This window comes from Mobula birostris, chromosome 6 (assembly GCF_030028105.1).
Source record: "Mobula birostris isolate sMobBir1 chromosome 6, sMobBir1.hap1, whole genome shotgun sequence".
Lineage (NCBI taxonomy): Eukaryota > Metazoa > Chordata > Chondrichthyes > Myliobatiformes > Myliobatidae > Mobula > Mobula birostris.
In genome coordinates this window covers 136521985-136539462 of record NC_092375.1, presented here as the reverse complement: position 1 = coordinate 136539462, position 17478 = coordinate 136521985, and the positions used below count along the sequence as shown (strand labels likewise).

The following is a 17478-nucleotide window of genomic DNA, read 5'->3' as shown; positions in this document are numbered from 1 at the left end:
AGAGATAATATAATCAGCCATGATGGAATGGCGGAGCAGAGTCAGTGAGCCAAAAGGCCTAATGCTGCTCTTACGTCTTATGGACAGTTGTTGATGCAGAAAGAGACCTTAAATGGGGTTACTTATAAAGAGAGTGTAATTCTTACAATTTGGTCAGGATTGGCATCTGGTGCACTGGGGAAATATGGTACTTTTGGGACTTTATGGTACATGTAAACTTGTTATAGTTGGTCTTTTAAACTTTGTCTAGTGATTCTGTGCAGGGTGCATGTTAAGGAATTTAAAGATGGAACCACAGACAACATGGCATCCCATCAAGTACGGCTCAAATTCTCAAATGTGACAGAAACTAATAGTTTCATGATTTAGGTGAAGGTTCAGCTGGATGCAAGTAAAACATTATTGAAGGACCTCAAAGGCACAAGACGCACAATGGCAAAGTTAATCATGTTATGGGAAATTGCTGACTTCTTTTTGCTGGAAACCATTTTTAGCACATTGGAATGTGTTACGTTCAAGAAAGCATATCTGGGCCGGCTGGTGGCGCAATGACATCAGCGCCGGACCCAGGAATGGAGGTTCACAGGTTCGAAACCAGTCGGGTCCGCTCCCGAGTACACTTTCCATCCGTGCCGGGTTGAGTGTCCAGATCGCAACTCCACCTCGTAAAATAAAGGGAAAAATATTGCGAAAATGTCTGTGTGAGGAGTGGCGCGCCACACAGTCTTTCTCTCGCTCCACGCCTTGTAAAAGCCATGAAAAAGACATCATCACGGATGCACGCAGACGCACACAGATGCACATGTGCACACACACACACAGACACACGCACAGACCCGCATGCACACAGGCACACGCAACAAAAAAAGCATATCTGACTCTGAGACATCTAAAATGGGCATTTTTCTGATTCATAAGATGACAGACCAGTAAATTATGCCAATCACATACTTCTGTGAGAACTGCATTACCTGGATTAATGCTGTCTATTTATTTTGCCAGGTATCTCTCTCCCATGCAAGTTAGTGAGATGAGTCAGAGCAAAGAACTCCTGAAGCTGGTATCTACACATACTATGTTACAACAGCGGGGAGGAAATTTTTCAGAGGTATCCAGGTTAATGCACTGACATAATGCAGAATTAATTAGATTAGATTATGAGGACACTCAGTCCTCGTTTATTGTCATTTAGAAATGCATGCATGCATTAAGAAATGATACAATGTTCCTCCAGAGTGATATCACAAAAAAAACAGGACAAACCAAAGATTAACACTGACAAGACCACATAATTATAACATATAGTTACAGCAGTGCAAAGCAATATCATAATTTGATAAAGAACAGACCATGGGAACGGTTAAAAAAAAGTCTCAAAGTTCCGACCGAATCCTGATAGTCCCCGATAGCAGGCGGCAGAAGGGAGAAACTCTCTCTGCCATAAACCTCCAGGCATCGACAACTGTTGAAACATTGGAAGCACCCAACCCCAGCCGACTCTGAGTCCGTCCGAAAACCGAGCCTCCAACCAGCCCTTCAACACTGAGCACCATCTCTGCCGAGCGCCTCGACCTCGTCCCGGCCACCGAGCAACAAGCAAAGCCGAGGATTCGCGGTCTTCCCCTCCGGAGATTCAGGATCACACAGTAACAGTGGCAGTGAAAAAGGCATCTCAGAAGTTTCTCCAGATGTTCCCCCGTTCTCTCACGTCTGTCTTCATCAAATCAGAATTGTGCACGGCACCCTACTTGACAGATTACAGATATCATTCACCAGAGTGGCCGCGCAAGCTGCGTCGCGCCGCCATCTTCTCCTCCCACTTAATGACAGATGAACGACACAGATCAGTGGGCACCCTTCCATATTAACTCCATCTTGCAGCACTTGGACAACAGCCCCCTGTGCCAAAGAAATTCAAGTGCCTATCTAATCACTTAAATACTTCCAGTGACCGACTTTTAACCACTCTCAGGCTCGCCACTCTCTGGGTGAAGTAGATTTCCCCCTTATTTCCCCTCTGAATCTCTCCACCCACTTACTCGAAACATATGTCTTCTGGTTTTATCTACTAATATGGGAAAATGCTTGCTGCAGTCTATTCAATCTATACCCCTCCCCCCATAATTTTATATACCTCAACTGTTACCTCCTTAATTACCTCCACACCAGGGAGAACAGACCCACCCTTTCCAGTCACCCTTCATAACATCCTGGTGAATCTCTTCTGTACCCTCTCCAACACTATCACATCCTTTTGACACTAGTTGCTGAAGTAATCTTAAAATTATTAAAAATACTCGGACTTCCGGTAAGATGGCGATATGTTTTAATTGCTTAAAATTGTCACTCCGTTTCATTTTTTACCTCCGCACTTATCTTCCTTTTTCTACTTTAGACTGCTAATTTTTTTTTGTTCTCCTACCCGCCTGCGAATACATCTGTCTTACAATGGCCTTCAAGCCCTCTGAAGCTGGGAAAAAAGAAGTTTCTGCGACTGCCTCCGGTTCCTCTGCCAACATTATTGCCATTCTGGACCAGCACTGCCAAGAGATTATATCTGAATTTAAGTCTTCCTTTAGTTTGTTGGAGTCAAAATTGGATCAAATCAATTCCAAAGTGGAGGAACATGCCGTTCGCCTTTCTCATCTTGACTCAGAAACCAGAGATTTAAAATGTCCTGTTCAGCAGCTGGAAGCTGTTTGTTCTAATTTGAGTGAGAATAACACCAAGTTATCATCCAAAATAGCTGATCTCGAAGGTCGGAGCAGAAGGCACAATCTACGTATCCTCGGTCTGCCAGAGGCTATCGAAAGCGGGGCTCCTGTTGAATTTTTTTCCTCCTTACTTTGTGAGGTTTTTGGAAAAGATACTCTTCCGAATTTACCTGAGTTAGACACAGCCCACCGTATACAGGTATTTCGTTCTAAGCCTGAACTGGGCTTCCGGCCTCGCCCAGTAATGCTTTGTTTTCATTGCTATCAGGTGAAAAACCTTTTGATTACGGAAGCACGTCGGAGAGGGAAATTGCATTATCAGGGCCATCCCATTCGTATTGTTGAAGATTATGCTCCTCAAGTTTTGAGGCTAAGTGCCGAATACAAAAGTGTAATGAAAGAGTTTTACAATCGTGGACTTGGGCCCTCACTACGTCACCCCACCCATCTTCGAATAACTTAGTTCTGGGGACAAAAAATGGTTCAAATCTGTTACAGAAGCTCAGGAATTCATCAAAAGTCTCCCTGCTGTTACGACTTCTTCAGTCTCGATCTGATTATTGAAAATGGCTGATCACTTTTTTTTTCTCTCCTTTGTTTTCTTCTTATTTTTTTGTTTTCCTTTTAAATTAATTTTTTTAATCACTGAAAACGGTTTATTTCTGGTATAAGAAGTTCAGAAATTTATCGAAAGTCTCCTTGTCATTGTGATTTCTTCAGACTCGATTTGATTATTTAAAATGGCCGATTGCTTTTTTTTCTCTCTTTGTTTTTTCTCATCTTTTAAAATATTTTTTGTTTTCCTTTTAAATTTCATTTTTAAATTACTGAAAATGGTTTAACTCTGCTATAAGAAGTTCAGAAATTTACGTAAAGTCTCCTTGCTATGGGGACTCCAAAATGAATTTTAAAATTACTGAAAATGGTTTAACTCTGCTATAAGAAGTTCAGAAATTTTTCGAAAGTCTCCTTGCTATGGTGTCTCCTTCAGACTCGATTTGATTATTTAAAATGGCCAATTGGTACTTTTTTTCCTCTTTGTTTTTTTTCCCTGTTTTCTTTAAAAATTTTTTTTTTAAATTACTGTATTTTCTTTTCTTCGTGGGTATGGTAGTCTGGATTATTATTTCAAGTTAAATCTGTACAATTTTAATTCCAAGTGCATAAACTCTCTGGTTTTTTTTAAACTGTTAATTAAACGGAGCTCATGAAGCTATACAGAAACTGGAAGTTGGGATTAGGAGTAGTTTTTTTCTGAAGAGCTTGCTGCTGTTATTTGGTAGCTTTCTTGCTTTGAGTTCGGGGGGGGGGAGGGTTTCCTAGTGCCAACATTATTTAAACAATTCTTGTTTCTTACTTTTGCCCCAGAGCTGTTATTAGAATGTTTGTCCATATTTATGCCTACTACCCTATATGTTTTTTTATATGACAATGGTTAGCCCGTTGAATCTTAAAAGCTGGAATGTTAAGGGATTGAACCATCCTGTTAAAAGGAGGAAGGCGTTTTCACATCTCAAACAGCTCAAAGCTGACATTGCTTTTTTGCAAGAAACACATATTCATAGTTTTGATAACTCTCGCCTTATGTCTAGGTGGGTGGGACAGTACTTCCATTCTGCCTTTCCAGCTAAAGCCGGGGGGGGGGGGGGGGGGGGGTTTCAATTCTTATTAACCAGAATGTTCCCTTTGAGCTTCACAACAAAATTTCGGACACAAATGGTCGTTTTATTATTGTCTCTGGGAAATTGTATAATAATAGGGTAGCCTTGGCTAACATCTATGCTCCCAATTCAGATGATGTGGATTTTTTTGACCGTTTCTTTTCTTTACTACCTGACTTGAGTTTATATTCCCTCATATTGGGTGGTGATTTTAATTGTTGGTTAGCTCCAGTATTGGATTGACTCTCTTCCGTTCCTAGACTCCCTAGTAAATCTGCTTATCTATTCACTCTTTCCTTTCTAATTATGGTATTTCCGATGTGTGGCATTTTTTCCATCCTACTGAGAGAGATTATTCCTTTTTTACACATGTCCATCATACTTTTACTAGATAGATAGATAGATATACTTTATTGATCCCGAGGGAAATTGGGTTTCATTACAGCCGCACCAACCAAGAATAGAGCATAAATATAGCAATACAAAAACCACAAACAATCAAACAACAAAATGCAAACTATGCCAGATGGAAAATAAGTCCAGGACCAGTCTATTGGCTCAGGGTGTCTGACCCTCCATGGGAGGAGCTGCAAGTTTGATTGTCACAGGCAGGAACGACCTCATTTCTTACTGGATAATCAGCTGATTCCATCTGTACGCTCTTGCGACTATTAGAGTATAGTGATTTCGGATCATGCCCCAGTTACCCAGTCCATATATTTCCCTGGTCTTCCTCAAATGAACAAACTTTGGCATTTTAATCTGACGTTGTTGTCGGATAATGAGTTTGTAAAATTTATGAAGGACCAGATAACTTTTTTTAAGTACTAACATGTCATCTGAAATCTCATCCCAGGTCGTCTGGGATGCCATGAAAGCATATTTGAGGGGTCAGATAATTTCATATACTGTGAATCTGAAAAGAAAGACCTATATAGAGCGGTTAGACTTGATTGGTCAAATTAAAGCAACAGACCAATTATATGCCTAGACCAAAAATCCTGAATTGTATAAGAAGAGAGTAGAACTTCAAAGTAAGTTTGACCTCATCTCCACTTGGCAGGTTGAACGCCAACTTGAAAGTAAGAGCCGATTTTGTATTCATGGGGATAAGTCCGGTAAGTTTTTAGTTAACCAACTAAGATGCTCTAAAGCTAAACAATAAATCACAAAAATTTGAATGGGAAATGGGAACATTACTTCGAATCATTCTGATGTCAATGACACATTTAAGAACTACTATTCTCGACTTTATACTTCTGAATCTTTAAATGAGAATATCTTGGTTGAGCATTTTTAAAATAGTTTAAATATTCCTTTGCTCTCTGCTGACTTTAAAGCAAAACGCAATGAACCATTATCATTAGAAGAAATATCATCTGCCTTCTCTGTATTACAGTCGGGTAAATCTCCCGGGCCTGATGGCTTTTCAGCAGAATTTTATAAACCATTTTCTTCACTGCTTTTGTCTCAATTATTTTTAGTTCTATCCGATTTGTTTAAGCATGGCAAATTGTCTGCATCATTTAATGAGGCATGTATCATTCTTTTAGCCAAAAAAGGTAAAGATCCAACGGAGTGTTCTTCACATTGGCTGATTTCTTTATTAAATGTCGATGTTAAAATTTTGGCTAAAGTTTTGGCTCGTAGATTAGAAAACATTATACTCTCTATTATTTCTGAAGATCAGACTGGTTTTATCAAAAATTGTCTTCCCTTTTTTAATATACGGCGCTTATTTAATATCTTATATTCACCCTCATCTGGGATTCCTGAATGAGTTATTTCTCTTGATCGCGTCGAGTGGAATTACCTTTTTGCGGTTTTAGAAAAATTTGATTTTGGACAAAGTTTTACTACATGGATTAAATTGCTATATTCGTGTCCCACCGCTTCTGTTTTGACCATTTCTCAGCTATCCCAGTCTTTCAGTCTTAAACGCAGCACTCGCCAAGGATGCCCTTTAAGTCCCTTACTCTTCGATTTGGCTATGGAGCCACTTGCCATTGCGTTTCGTAGCTGTGCTGAAGTGATGGGGATTTGGAGGGGAGGCGTTGAGCACCAAGTTTCCTTTTATGCTGACGATCTTTTACTTTTTATATCAAACCGGATATAAAAATATCCTTCCAAGACCGGAAGAAGCTGCAGAAGATCGTGAACACAGCCCAGCACATCACACAAACCAACCTTCCGTCCTTGGACTCACTTTACACCGCACGCTGTCAGAGCAGTGCTGCCAGGATAATCAAGGACACGACCCACCCAGCCAACACACTTTTCGTCCCTTTTCCCTCCGGGCGAAGGCTCAGGAGATTGAAGACTCGTACGGCCAAATTTGGGAACAGCTTCTTTCCAACTGTGATAAGACTGCTGAACGGATCCTGACCCGGATCTGGGCTGTACCCTCCAAATATCCAGACCTGCCTCTCGGTTTTTTTGCATTACCTTACTTCCCGTTTTCTATTTTCTATTTATGATTTATAATTTAAATTTTTAATATTTACTATCGATTTGTACTCCAGGGAGCGTGAAGCGCAGAATCAAATATCGCTGTGATGATTGTATGCTCCAGTATCAATTGTTTGGCGACAATAAACTATAAAGTATAAACCTGACTACCTCCTTACCCTCAATGTTTTGTGTGTGTATATGAGTGTGAGGGCAGTTTGTTGTTCTTGGTGCCGGATGTGGGAGGCCCCGGAGTCTCCAAGCCTCCTGGACGTCCACATCTGCGCCAGGTGCGCTGAGATGCAGCTCCTAAGGGACCGCGTTAGGGAACCTGAAGGCTTTGTGTGTCAATGCAAGGAGCATTCATAACAAGGTGGATGAATTAAAAGAGCAGATTGTTATTGATGAATATGATATAGCTGGGATCACAGAGACATGGCTGCAGGGTGACCAAGGATGAGAGCTCAACATTCAGGGATATTCAATATTCAGGAGGGATAGACATGAAAGAAAAGGAGGTGGGGTAGCATTGCTGGTTAGAGAGGAGATTAATGCAATAGAAAGGAAGAAAATTAGCCGGGAGGATGTGGAATCGATATGGGTAGAGCTGCATAACCCTAAGGGGCAGAAAACGCTGGTGGAAGTTGTGTACAGGCCACCTAACAGTAGTAGTGAGATTCAGGATGGTATTAAACAGGAAATTAGAAATGCGTGCAATAAAGGAACAGCAGTTATAATGGGTGACTTCAATCTACATATAGATTGGGTGAACCAAGTTGCTGAGGAAGAGGATTTCTTGGAATGTATGCGGGATGGTTTTTTGAACCAACATGTCGAGGAACCAACTAGAGAGCAAAGTACACTGGGTATTGAGCAATGAGGAAGGGTTAATTAGCAATCATGTCATGAGAGGCCCCTTGGGTAAGAGTGACCATAATATGGTGGAATTCTTCATTAAGAGGGAGAGTGACATAGTTAATTCAGAAACAAAGGTTCTGAACTTAAAGAAGGGTAACTTTGAAGGTATGAACGTGCATTAGCTAAGATGGACTGACAAATGACACTTAAAGGGTTGACGGTGGATATGCAATGGCAAGCATTTAAAGATCGCATGGATGAACTACAACAATTGTTCATCCCAGTTTGGCAAAAGAATAAATCAAGGAAGGTAGTGCACCCGTGGCTGACAAGAGAAATTAGGGATAGTATCAATTCCAAAGAAGAAGCAAACAAATTAGCCAGAAAAAGTGGCTCACCTGAGGACTGGGAGAAATTCAGAGTCCAGCAGAGGAGGACAAAGGGCTTAATTAGGAAGGGGAAAAAAGATTATGAGAGAAAACTGGCAGGGCACATAAAAACTGACTGTAAAAGCTTTAATAGATATGTGAAAAGAAAAAGATTGGTTAAGACAAATGTAGGTCCCTTACAAACAGAAACAGGTGAATTGATTATGGGGAGCAAGGACATGGCAGACCAATTGAATAACTACTTTGGTTCTGTCTTCAAAAAGGAGGACATAAATAATCTTCCAGAAAGAGTAGGGGACAGAGGGTCAAGTGAGATGGAGGAACTGAAGTGGTGTTAGGTAAATTGAAGGGATTAAAGGCAGATAAATCCCCAGGGCCAGATGGTCTGCATCCCAGAGTGCTTAAGGAAGTAGCCCAAGAAATAGTGGATGCATTAGTGATAATTTTTCAAAACTCTTTAGATTCTGGACTAGTTCCTGAGGATTGGAGGGTGGCTAATGTAACCCCGCTTTTTAAAAAAGAAGGGAGAGAGAAACCGGGGAATTATAGACCGGTTAGCCTGACATCGGTGATGGGGAAAATGCTAGAGCCAGTTATCAAAGATGTGATAACAGCACATTTGGAAAGCGGTGAAATCATCGGACAAAGTCAGCATGGATTTGTGAAAGGAAAATCATGGCTGACGAATCTCATAGAATTTTTTGAGGATGTAACTCGTAGAGTGGATAGGGGAGAACCAGTGGATGTGGTATATTTGGATTTTCAAAAAGCTTTTGACAAGGTCCCACTCAGGAGATTAGTGTGCAAACTTAAAGCACACGGTATTGGGGGTAAGGTATTGATGTGGATACAGAATTGGTTGGCAGACAGGAAGCAAAGAGTGGGAATAAACGGGACCTTTTCAGAATGGCAGGCAGTGACTAGTGGGGTACCGCAATGCTCAGTGCCGGGACCCCAGTTGTTTACAATATATATTAATGACTTAGATGAGGGAATTAAATGCAGCATCTCCAAGTTTGCGGATGGCCTGAAGCTGGGTGGCAGTGTTAGCTGTGAGGAGGATGCTAAGAGGATGCAGGGTGACTTGGATAGGTTAGGTGAGTGGGCAAATTCATGGCAGATGCAATTTAATGTGGTAAATGTGAGGTTATCCACTTTGGTGGCAAAAACAGGAAAACAGATTATTATCTGAATGGTGGCCGATTAGGAAAACGGAAGATGCAACGACAGCTGGGTGTCATTATACACCAGTCATTGAAAGTGGGCATGCAGGTACAGCAGACGGTGAAAAAGGCGAATGGTATGCTGGCATTCATAGCAAGAGGATTCGAGTACAGGAGCAGGGAGGTACTACGGCAGTTGTACAAGGCTTTGGTGAGACCACACCTGGAGTATTGTATGCAGTTTTGGTCCCCTAATCTGAGGAAAGACATCCTTGCCATAGAGGGAGTACAAAGAAGGTTCACCAGATTGATTCCTGGGATGGCAGGACTTTCATATGATGAAAGACTGAATCGACTAAGCTTATACTCGTTGGAATTTAGAAGATTGAAGGGGGATCTTATTGAAACATATAAAATCCTAAAGGGATTGGACAGGCTAGATGCAGGAAGATTGTTCCCGATGTTGGGGAAGTCCAGAACAAGGAGTCACAGTTTGAGGATAAAGGGGAAGCCTTTTAGGACCGAGATTAGGAAAAACTTCTTCACACAGGCAGTGGTGAATCTGTGGAATTCTCTGCCACAGGAAACAGTTGAGGCCAGTTCATTGACTATATTTAAGAGGGAGTTAGATATGGCCCTTGTGGCTAAAGGGATCGGGGGTATGGGGGGAAGGCTGGTACAGGGTTCTGAGTTGGATGATCAGCCATGATCGTACTGAATGGCGGGGCAGGCTCAAAGGGCCGAATGGCCTACTCCTGCACCTATTTTGTATGTTTCTATGTTTTCACTTCTTAATAAATTTAGCCAACTTCCTGAGTCCGACTAAATGCCGAACATTATCTTTTGCCTCTCTCTTGGCTAGACGGTTGGTTCTCCTTAGGTGGAAAGATGTTGTTCCACCCACTCACGCTCAATGGCTTAGTGATAGATATTATGGCCTGTTTAGACCTCGAAAAGATTAATTATTCACTTCTCAATTCGGACATAAAGTTTCATAAGGTGTAGGGACCTTTTCTTGAATATTTTCACAATTCTTCTTCAGGGTAAGTTTATCCTTTTTTTTGTGTATGCTACAATCCCTTACTTCCAGCTTTTTTTTTTGTAAGTTATACGTTTTTTTTGTTGTGAATTACATTACATTTTTGGTAGTTGGCATTTATATTTACAGTTCTCTGGGGCTGAATGCTCTGATAGGTTTTTTTTCTTTTATATGCACAATGGTTGGCCTGGGTTTTTCTTTTTTCAGTGGGAGGTTGGGGTGGATACTAATTTTACATAATTCTCTTTTGGGTACTTGTTTTATTGTTATGAATTACATATTGGATTTGTTTGTTTCGCACTATATAAATCTCCATTTTGTTGTTGGGTTCTCCTTCTGTAGTTTCTTGTAGAAATGCATAAAAAATTAATTTTAAAAAATACCCAATTTGACTGCAAATTACAAAGCTTCAAATACACTACTCGAATAATTTCAAATAAAAATGATGCAAATCTGGCATCAAAACAACAATGAAAAGAAAGCTGCCTACCAAAACCTGATAAAAGGCAGGATACATTTTAGCAGGATATCCTTCAACAGCTACAGGTTAATGGCCTGTACCCAAAACACTAAACTGCCATTGATTGAATTGATGAGCTTTTCCAGAACAAAGAAGCAACATAAATAGAAGCTTTGTGTCAGCTGAAGATGCCTTCAGGATTATTTCTCAGCAAGGGATACAATTTTAAAAGGCAGAACTATACCCCAATAGATTTGATTAACTGCCTGCAATGGAATGGCTCAGTTATTTCAGGCACAGGATCATGTATCGTGGCAGATGTTGCAATACTACTCTGCAGACTCTTAGTGAATTGCTTAAGCAGTGGAGCCAACTGCAGTCTGTTAAGGTTTTATACATGATAATGTGGAAATAAATCAAAAGTCAACCCCCCTTGTGCTTTCCATCTGGCATACAATTATGCCACAGTGAACACTGCACCAGTTTCTTGGCTCTGTGGCTACTGATCACAAGTGCTCACAAAATGCCATGGCCACAACAAAATGCCAAGGTGACATTTATCATGAAGCTATTTTTAGGTGCGACACAAAAACTGTTTGCCAATGACAACAGTAAATATACCCCATGTGTCTTTCTCAAGTAACAAACTGTACAATACAGGCATCATTCCCACCAAAAAAATCATTTCCCAATGTGTGGTGACACTTGTGGGATGCCCCAGCACATTCATGACACATGTCACTGTATGTTTCAATGTACATGTGATACATAAATCTAAGTCCGAAGCTGACTCTGAGGCAAATGTGAACAAACTAAGGACGTGGATTGCCTCTAGAGATTGGCCATAGCAGAAAAGTGACTGAGAGAAGGGCAGGACTACCAACTCAGTGGTCTAGTATATTTTAGGCGTGACAAAGAAACAGGTAGGAGTGGAAGAGGTATTGCTTTTTTTTGAAAAGGAGATAGTGCTTAGAGAGCATATTCCTGGGTGATCATCAAATGAGGCTACTAGAAGGGTAGAGCTAGTGGGAGATTTCTGTTTTCTAGTATCATTGTGGCCACTCAGAGTGCAAAGGGCCTGGATGGGGCAGATTTTGTGTGATGCATGCAAGACAGTTTCCTCACACATACATAGAGTATGAATACTGGGGAAGGAGCAATACTGGACCTCCTCTTGGGGAATGAGGTGGGCCAAGCACCTGAAGTGGCAGATGAAGAGCAATGTGGGTCCAGTGACCACAATTCTATTAGTTTTAAACCAGTCATAGAAAAAGATGGTACAGGCCACAGGTTAAAGTTCTGAACTGGAAAAGGACCAGCTTTGAGAACATTTACACATTTTTGAGAAGATTTAGCTGGTTTCAACTGGCTGACCTTATTTAAAGGCAAAGGATCAGTTGGTAAGTGACAGACTTTTAAAGTGGTCATATTAAGAGTCCAGGAGTAGCACTTTCCTGTTAAGAGTGAAGGGTAGATGTACCAAGTCCAGTGAAGCCTGACTGACGAAAGATATCAAGGTTCTGCTCGAGAAAAAGGAAGGAAGGATATATCACATTTAGGCAGCTGGGCATGAATGAATCCCTTAATGAATAAGGAGGTGTTGGGGGGAGGGGGTCAAGAGGAAAGAGAACAAGCTGATGAAATCAGGTGAAGGGGTAGGTGGGTGGGGATGAAGTGAGAAGTTGTGAGGTGATAGCTCTGTAAGAGATAAAGGGCTGAAGGAGAATTTGATTGGAGAGGAGAGTGAACCATGGAAGAAAGGACAGGGGGAGGGGACAGAGGGAGGTGATGGGCAGGTGAAGAGAAGGGGAAGGAGAGGAGCTAGAATGGGGAATGGAAAAAGAGAGAAGGAGAAAGGGGAAGAAATTACCTAAAGTTAGTGAAATCGGTGTTCATATCATCAGGTTGGAGGCTACCCAGTCAAAACATGGGATGCTACTCTTCCAATCGGAGAGTGGCCTCATCGTACAGCAGATCATGAACTGACATGTTGGAATGGGAATGGGAAGTAGAATTAAAATGGGTGACCTCTCAGGCCCTGAACAGTGCCGAGGGAGGAGTTATAGAGGCAGATGTAGCATTTGTCCTGCTTGCAGAGATAAGTGCTAGGACAGAAATCAGTGGGGAGAGATGAGTGGAGAAGGGAGTCGCATAGAGAGCAAATCCCGTGGGATGTGGAGAGTGGTGGAGGTGTGGAGATGTGCTTAGTGGTAGGATCCTGTTGAAGATGGAGAAAGTTATGGAGAATGATGTGACAAGGGTGGAAGGTAAGCACAAGAGGAACACCATCCCTGCTTTGGCAGCAGGAAGATGGGGTGAGAGCAGATGCCTGGGAAATGGAGGAGATGCAGGTGAAGCAGTATCAATGGTAGAGTAAGAGAAACCACATTCTTTGAAGGAGGAGATCTCAAACATTCTGGAACAGAAAGTCTCATCTTGAGAACAGATGTGGTGGAGACAGAGAAACAGAAAAGGGAATAGCATTTTTACAAGTGACAGGATGAAAAAAGGAATAATCAAGATAATTGTGAGAGTCGGTAAGCTTATACTGTAAAACATCAGTGAACAGTGGATCAAGAAAGGAGAGAGAGGTGTCCAAGATAGACCAAGTAAATTTGAGGGCAGGGTGGAAGTTGGAGGCAAAGTTGAATAAACTGATGAGTTCAGCGTGGAAACATGAAATAGCACCAATGCCGTCGTCTATGTAGCACAGAAAGAGTTGGAGATCATTTCCAGTGTAGGGTCGGATCATGGACTGTTCTACATAGCCAACGAAACGGCAGGCATAACTGGGACCCAAGTGGGTGCCCATGGTTACACCTTGGGTTTGGAGAAAGTGAAAGGAGCTGAAAGAGAAATTGTTGAGGGTGAGGATCAGTTTCACCAGATGGAGGAGAGTGGTAGTGGTGGTGGAAGGGGACAGGCCTCTTTTCTGGAAAGAAGAGAAGAGTTATTTTTTTTGAAGCCCGACTTCAGTTGGAGGGAAGATACTGGATGGAATTCTGAGGAACAAGATCTACCTTTACTTGCATAATCAGGGGCCGGTCAGGAATAGTCAGCATGGTTTTGTGCATGGGAGTTCATAGCTGCTTAGTCTTTCGGAGTTTTTTGTGAATAGCTTACTGAGAGGATAGATGAAGGGTGGGTAGTAGATGTTGTCTACATTAATTTTAATAAGGCTTTTGACAAAATTCATCATGGTAGGCTGATCTGGAAGGCATAGGATTCAGTGGGAACTAATGAGGTAGATTCAAAATTTCCTCAAAGTAGAGAGTCATGGTTGAGGTTTGATTTTCCGATTGGAGGACTGTGACTAATGAAGAGAGCAAAGGTCAATGTTGGGACCTATGTTAATCATTATGTATGTAAATGATTTGGATGTGAGTGTACATTGCATGATTAGTAATTTTTCTGCTGACACTAAATTAGAGAGTCTTTTTGATGGTGAAGCAGGTTACAATGAATTGCAAAGAGATATTGATCAGTTAGAGAAATGAATTTCAACTTAGATAAGTGTGAGGTGATTATTTTCAACAGTGAAACCATAGTAGGACTTATCAGCAAATGACAGGGCACTGATGAGTTTTGGGGAATAGCGGGACAGGACAGAGGGGAGATATTTTAAAAATACTTGAGACATAACTTCTTTATACAGTGGATAGTGAGTACCTTATGGAAGGGGAAGCAGTAAAAGAAAATGGCCCAGATGGTCAAATAGAGGGGCTCAATCTATCTATCTATTGCTACAAAGTTAAATTCAGCTTAAATAAATCTAACTATTAAGGACTAGTAGTACAAAGTCAAGGTTAGACTTTCTTTCTGGGCAGAACCACCTTAATATCTCTGGATGGTAGATAGTCCATTTAAGCCTGACCAAAATTGAAAGCAGAGTAGAGTATAGCAGGACAAAAGTGATGGATTGAAAGTCATTTATTTTCTCAGTGGTTCACACGTTAATGTAAGCTAAGCTTTTTTTCAATATATTTAGTAGGAGTTTTCACTAAATTAGCAATACATACACCACAGTTTCCACATCAAAGTTATATCATTATCTTCAAATTAACGACTCTGGCAGCTTGACAAGCCAGGCTTTCGCACAATTAGCTTTGAAAGGCACCAGAAGCGTGCCTATGGTGAATCAGAGGGAATGAGAAGAAAGATGAAACTACAGTGAATTTCTGACCTCTCTAATTTCATACACCGCATGCTTCTGATATTTATGTGTGTCCAAATTACTGCCCAAATTCCGTAAATTTCTAACCACATCCTGTGTTTCTGTTATTCTCCACATTTCAGTTTTGTCAAGTTTGTGGTTGGCTTTGTTACATAGATTAATGACCTCTCACTACCAAGCACTAACCCTATAGGACTCAATATCTACAAGATGAAGATTACAACTCTCACAAGTTTGTCTGACTTTTGTCCTGTTATGCTCTGCTCTGAGTTCCCATTACTTACAGTTTTGTCTGAAGTGGAGCTTGGTCAGACTTAAATGAACTATCTACCATGCAGAGATATTAAAGTGGTTTAGCCCAGCAAGAAAATCTACCCTTGACCTGTACTACTACTACAGTATGGGACTGAACAGATTTCAGTTTGATCAAAACTGCACAGCAGCTCCATGTTACCATGTTGCTTAGTACTCCCAGGGTAAACTTAGAGAGAGTGAGAGGAGCGGAGGGGGGGGCGAGGGGGGTGGGGGAGGAGCAAGGGGGAGGAAGCGAGGGGTGGGGGAGGGGAGGGGAAGAGGGAGGGGTGGGGGAGAGGAGAGGAAGGGGAGAGGGAGGGGAGAAAAAAAAATAACTAGTTGTTCTCAATCATAAGAGTACCTTTAAAGTCCTAGTTGGAGCCCAGCCTGTGCCATCGATCGAATGTTCCCTCAGCAAGCTGCAAAACACAAGCAAGGTTTCAGCAGGCAGAGGGTACAGCAAAGAGGTTGACAGCATTTCATTACAGGAGATGACTCCACAACTAAACCTGACAACAGGATTCACTGCATCTGGTTTTGGAGTGGATCTCAACTATTTCTCACACAACACCATAATATTTCGATCAGAGTAGCCACTTGTCTCTTAAATTTTCTTTAAAGTTATTAAGTGTATGTTACAGGAATTAAAACACAGAAGCAAATGAATAAAGTACTAAAACTTTGAAAGCAATTGATTTGTCTTTAAGGGTTTAAAAGTGTTATTGAGAATTGATTTCTTTCATTGTCAGATGTTCATAGTTCCTTAGGGTTGTCATAGCCAGGGGTGGTAATGGGGATATGCTCCCATTAAATGCTTCCAATGGTGTGCATCTCAAATAGCCTTCGACAATGAAGTCCAGTTCCTGGCCTTCATACTTGGCTTAGCTACAAACATGGCAGTCCCATATCTACCGACAGGAGAAAGGGCAAAGGTACGCTACTGGTGCCTTAAAACCAGTCACTTTGGGCAGGTAAGTAGCTATGGTAGGCAGCTCATCTAGGCGAGGGAAAACTCTAGTCTGAAACTTCTGTTGCCTTGCAGCTATGCCTGCTCATGGGGAAAGCTTCGGGAGTAAACCCCAAAGAAAATTTGAAGCTGGATTCCCTAGGCAGCCCTCGTTGAGTTCAACACTGGCTGGCAATTTGTATCAGTTTCTGCCATTCCTTTGGATTTATCAGCTTGGTGGCAAGGGGAACAGTTGCTCTCTGTCTCGTACTGCCATGGTTTGCATATCACACAGACAACTGGCATGCAACATCCATGGTCAACCCTGACAAACAGAGGACCTCACAGTCAAATAAACTTGAAGACTTTGAGGACACGGAACCATGTAAGCATCCTAGTGTGATTTTATACAAAGGAATAAAATATTCTTGCTGATCTCATAGAGTTTAAGCATTAATTACAGAAAAACTGAGAGCTGCCCTTATAAAGCAGGGAAAACATGATGTATTGCATTTATGGCGGAATGCATCCCTGTCAGAAAAATTATGAACATGAACAATTTTCTAACTTCAAGAAACCCCAATGACTAAATTGGAGGTGATGAATCCATCTCATTATGGCTGAAACTTATCCGTATCAGAACCATTCTCACTGACTGAGAACTTCAGCTACAATGCAGGAAAGATATTATAGCCCTGGAGGAGATTTAAAATAAGAAACAATGAGATCTTTCAGAAGTAAAGCTATAGTGCATTTTAGGATAGCAGAAATTAGTGAACTTCCTTTGGAAATAACAATCAGTTGTGAACTTAAACAGATTTTGTTAATCACAAGTATAAAAGAGCATGGAACAAGTACTGGTACATGGAGGTAATCATCCAGAAACTCACTGAGAGGCAAAAAAAACTCTCAGGGAGCTTAATGCTTTGCTGCTATATCACTAGACCTCATCTCAAATCATCAATTCGGTTGGTCTCAGAGAATAAACATAAGCCATTCAAAACCGTTTCCAGAACTCCTGTATACAGCAATCATTTTAAGAAACAAAACTTCTGAGTAAATGAATTATAGAAACTTTAAGGACCTCAAGGCAACTAATTATATTGTGAGTCTTCTCATGAACTCTAACAGCATATTACAGTCCTTTTCAAAGCAAGTCATACCTTAAACAGATTTCTCCCGTCTCAGTGATATTGGGGTGCCAAATTCTTGTTAAACATTTTACCTTGGGAGGCTGAAAGAAAAGGGAAAAGAAAGCTTTTAAAATTGATCAGCCAACATCCTGGTGATGAATGAAATAGGGAATTTGTTGCATTCATATTGCTATTTTAA

At 41.2% G+C, this 17478-nt stretch overlaps 1 protein-coding gene across 8 annotated transcripts in view; it reads right to left on the bottom strand.

Annotated features, from left to right (window-relative positions):
- Positions 1-17478, bottom strand: part of ube2f (ubiquitin-conjugating enzyme E2F (putative)) — a 207775-nt gene that overhangs the window by 44947 nt on the left and 145350 nt on the right. For 7 of the 8 annotated variants that reach the window (XR_011886412.1, XM_072261430.1, XM_072261428.1 and 4 more), the window contains 2 exons: positions 17310-17380; positions 15562-15619 (listed from right to left, as the gene is read on the bottom strand). Coding sequence is in view for 7 of the 8 variants with exons in the window: in XM_072261430.1 (XP_072117531.1) it covers positions 15562-15619; positions 17310-17380 (129 nt within the window). In the remaining variant the exon portion in view is untranslated. Of the gene's footprint in view, positions 1-1226; positions 1745-15561; positions 15620-17309; positions 17381-17478 lie in introns of those variants that run through there. The other variant, XM_072261432.1, reaches the window with a different exon arrangement.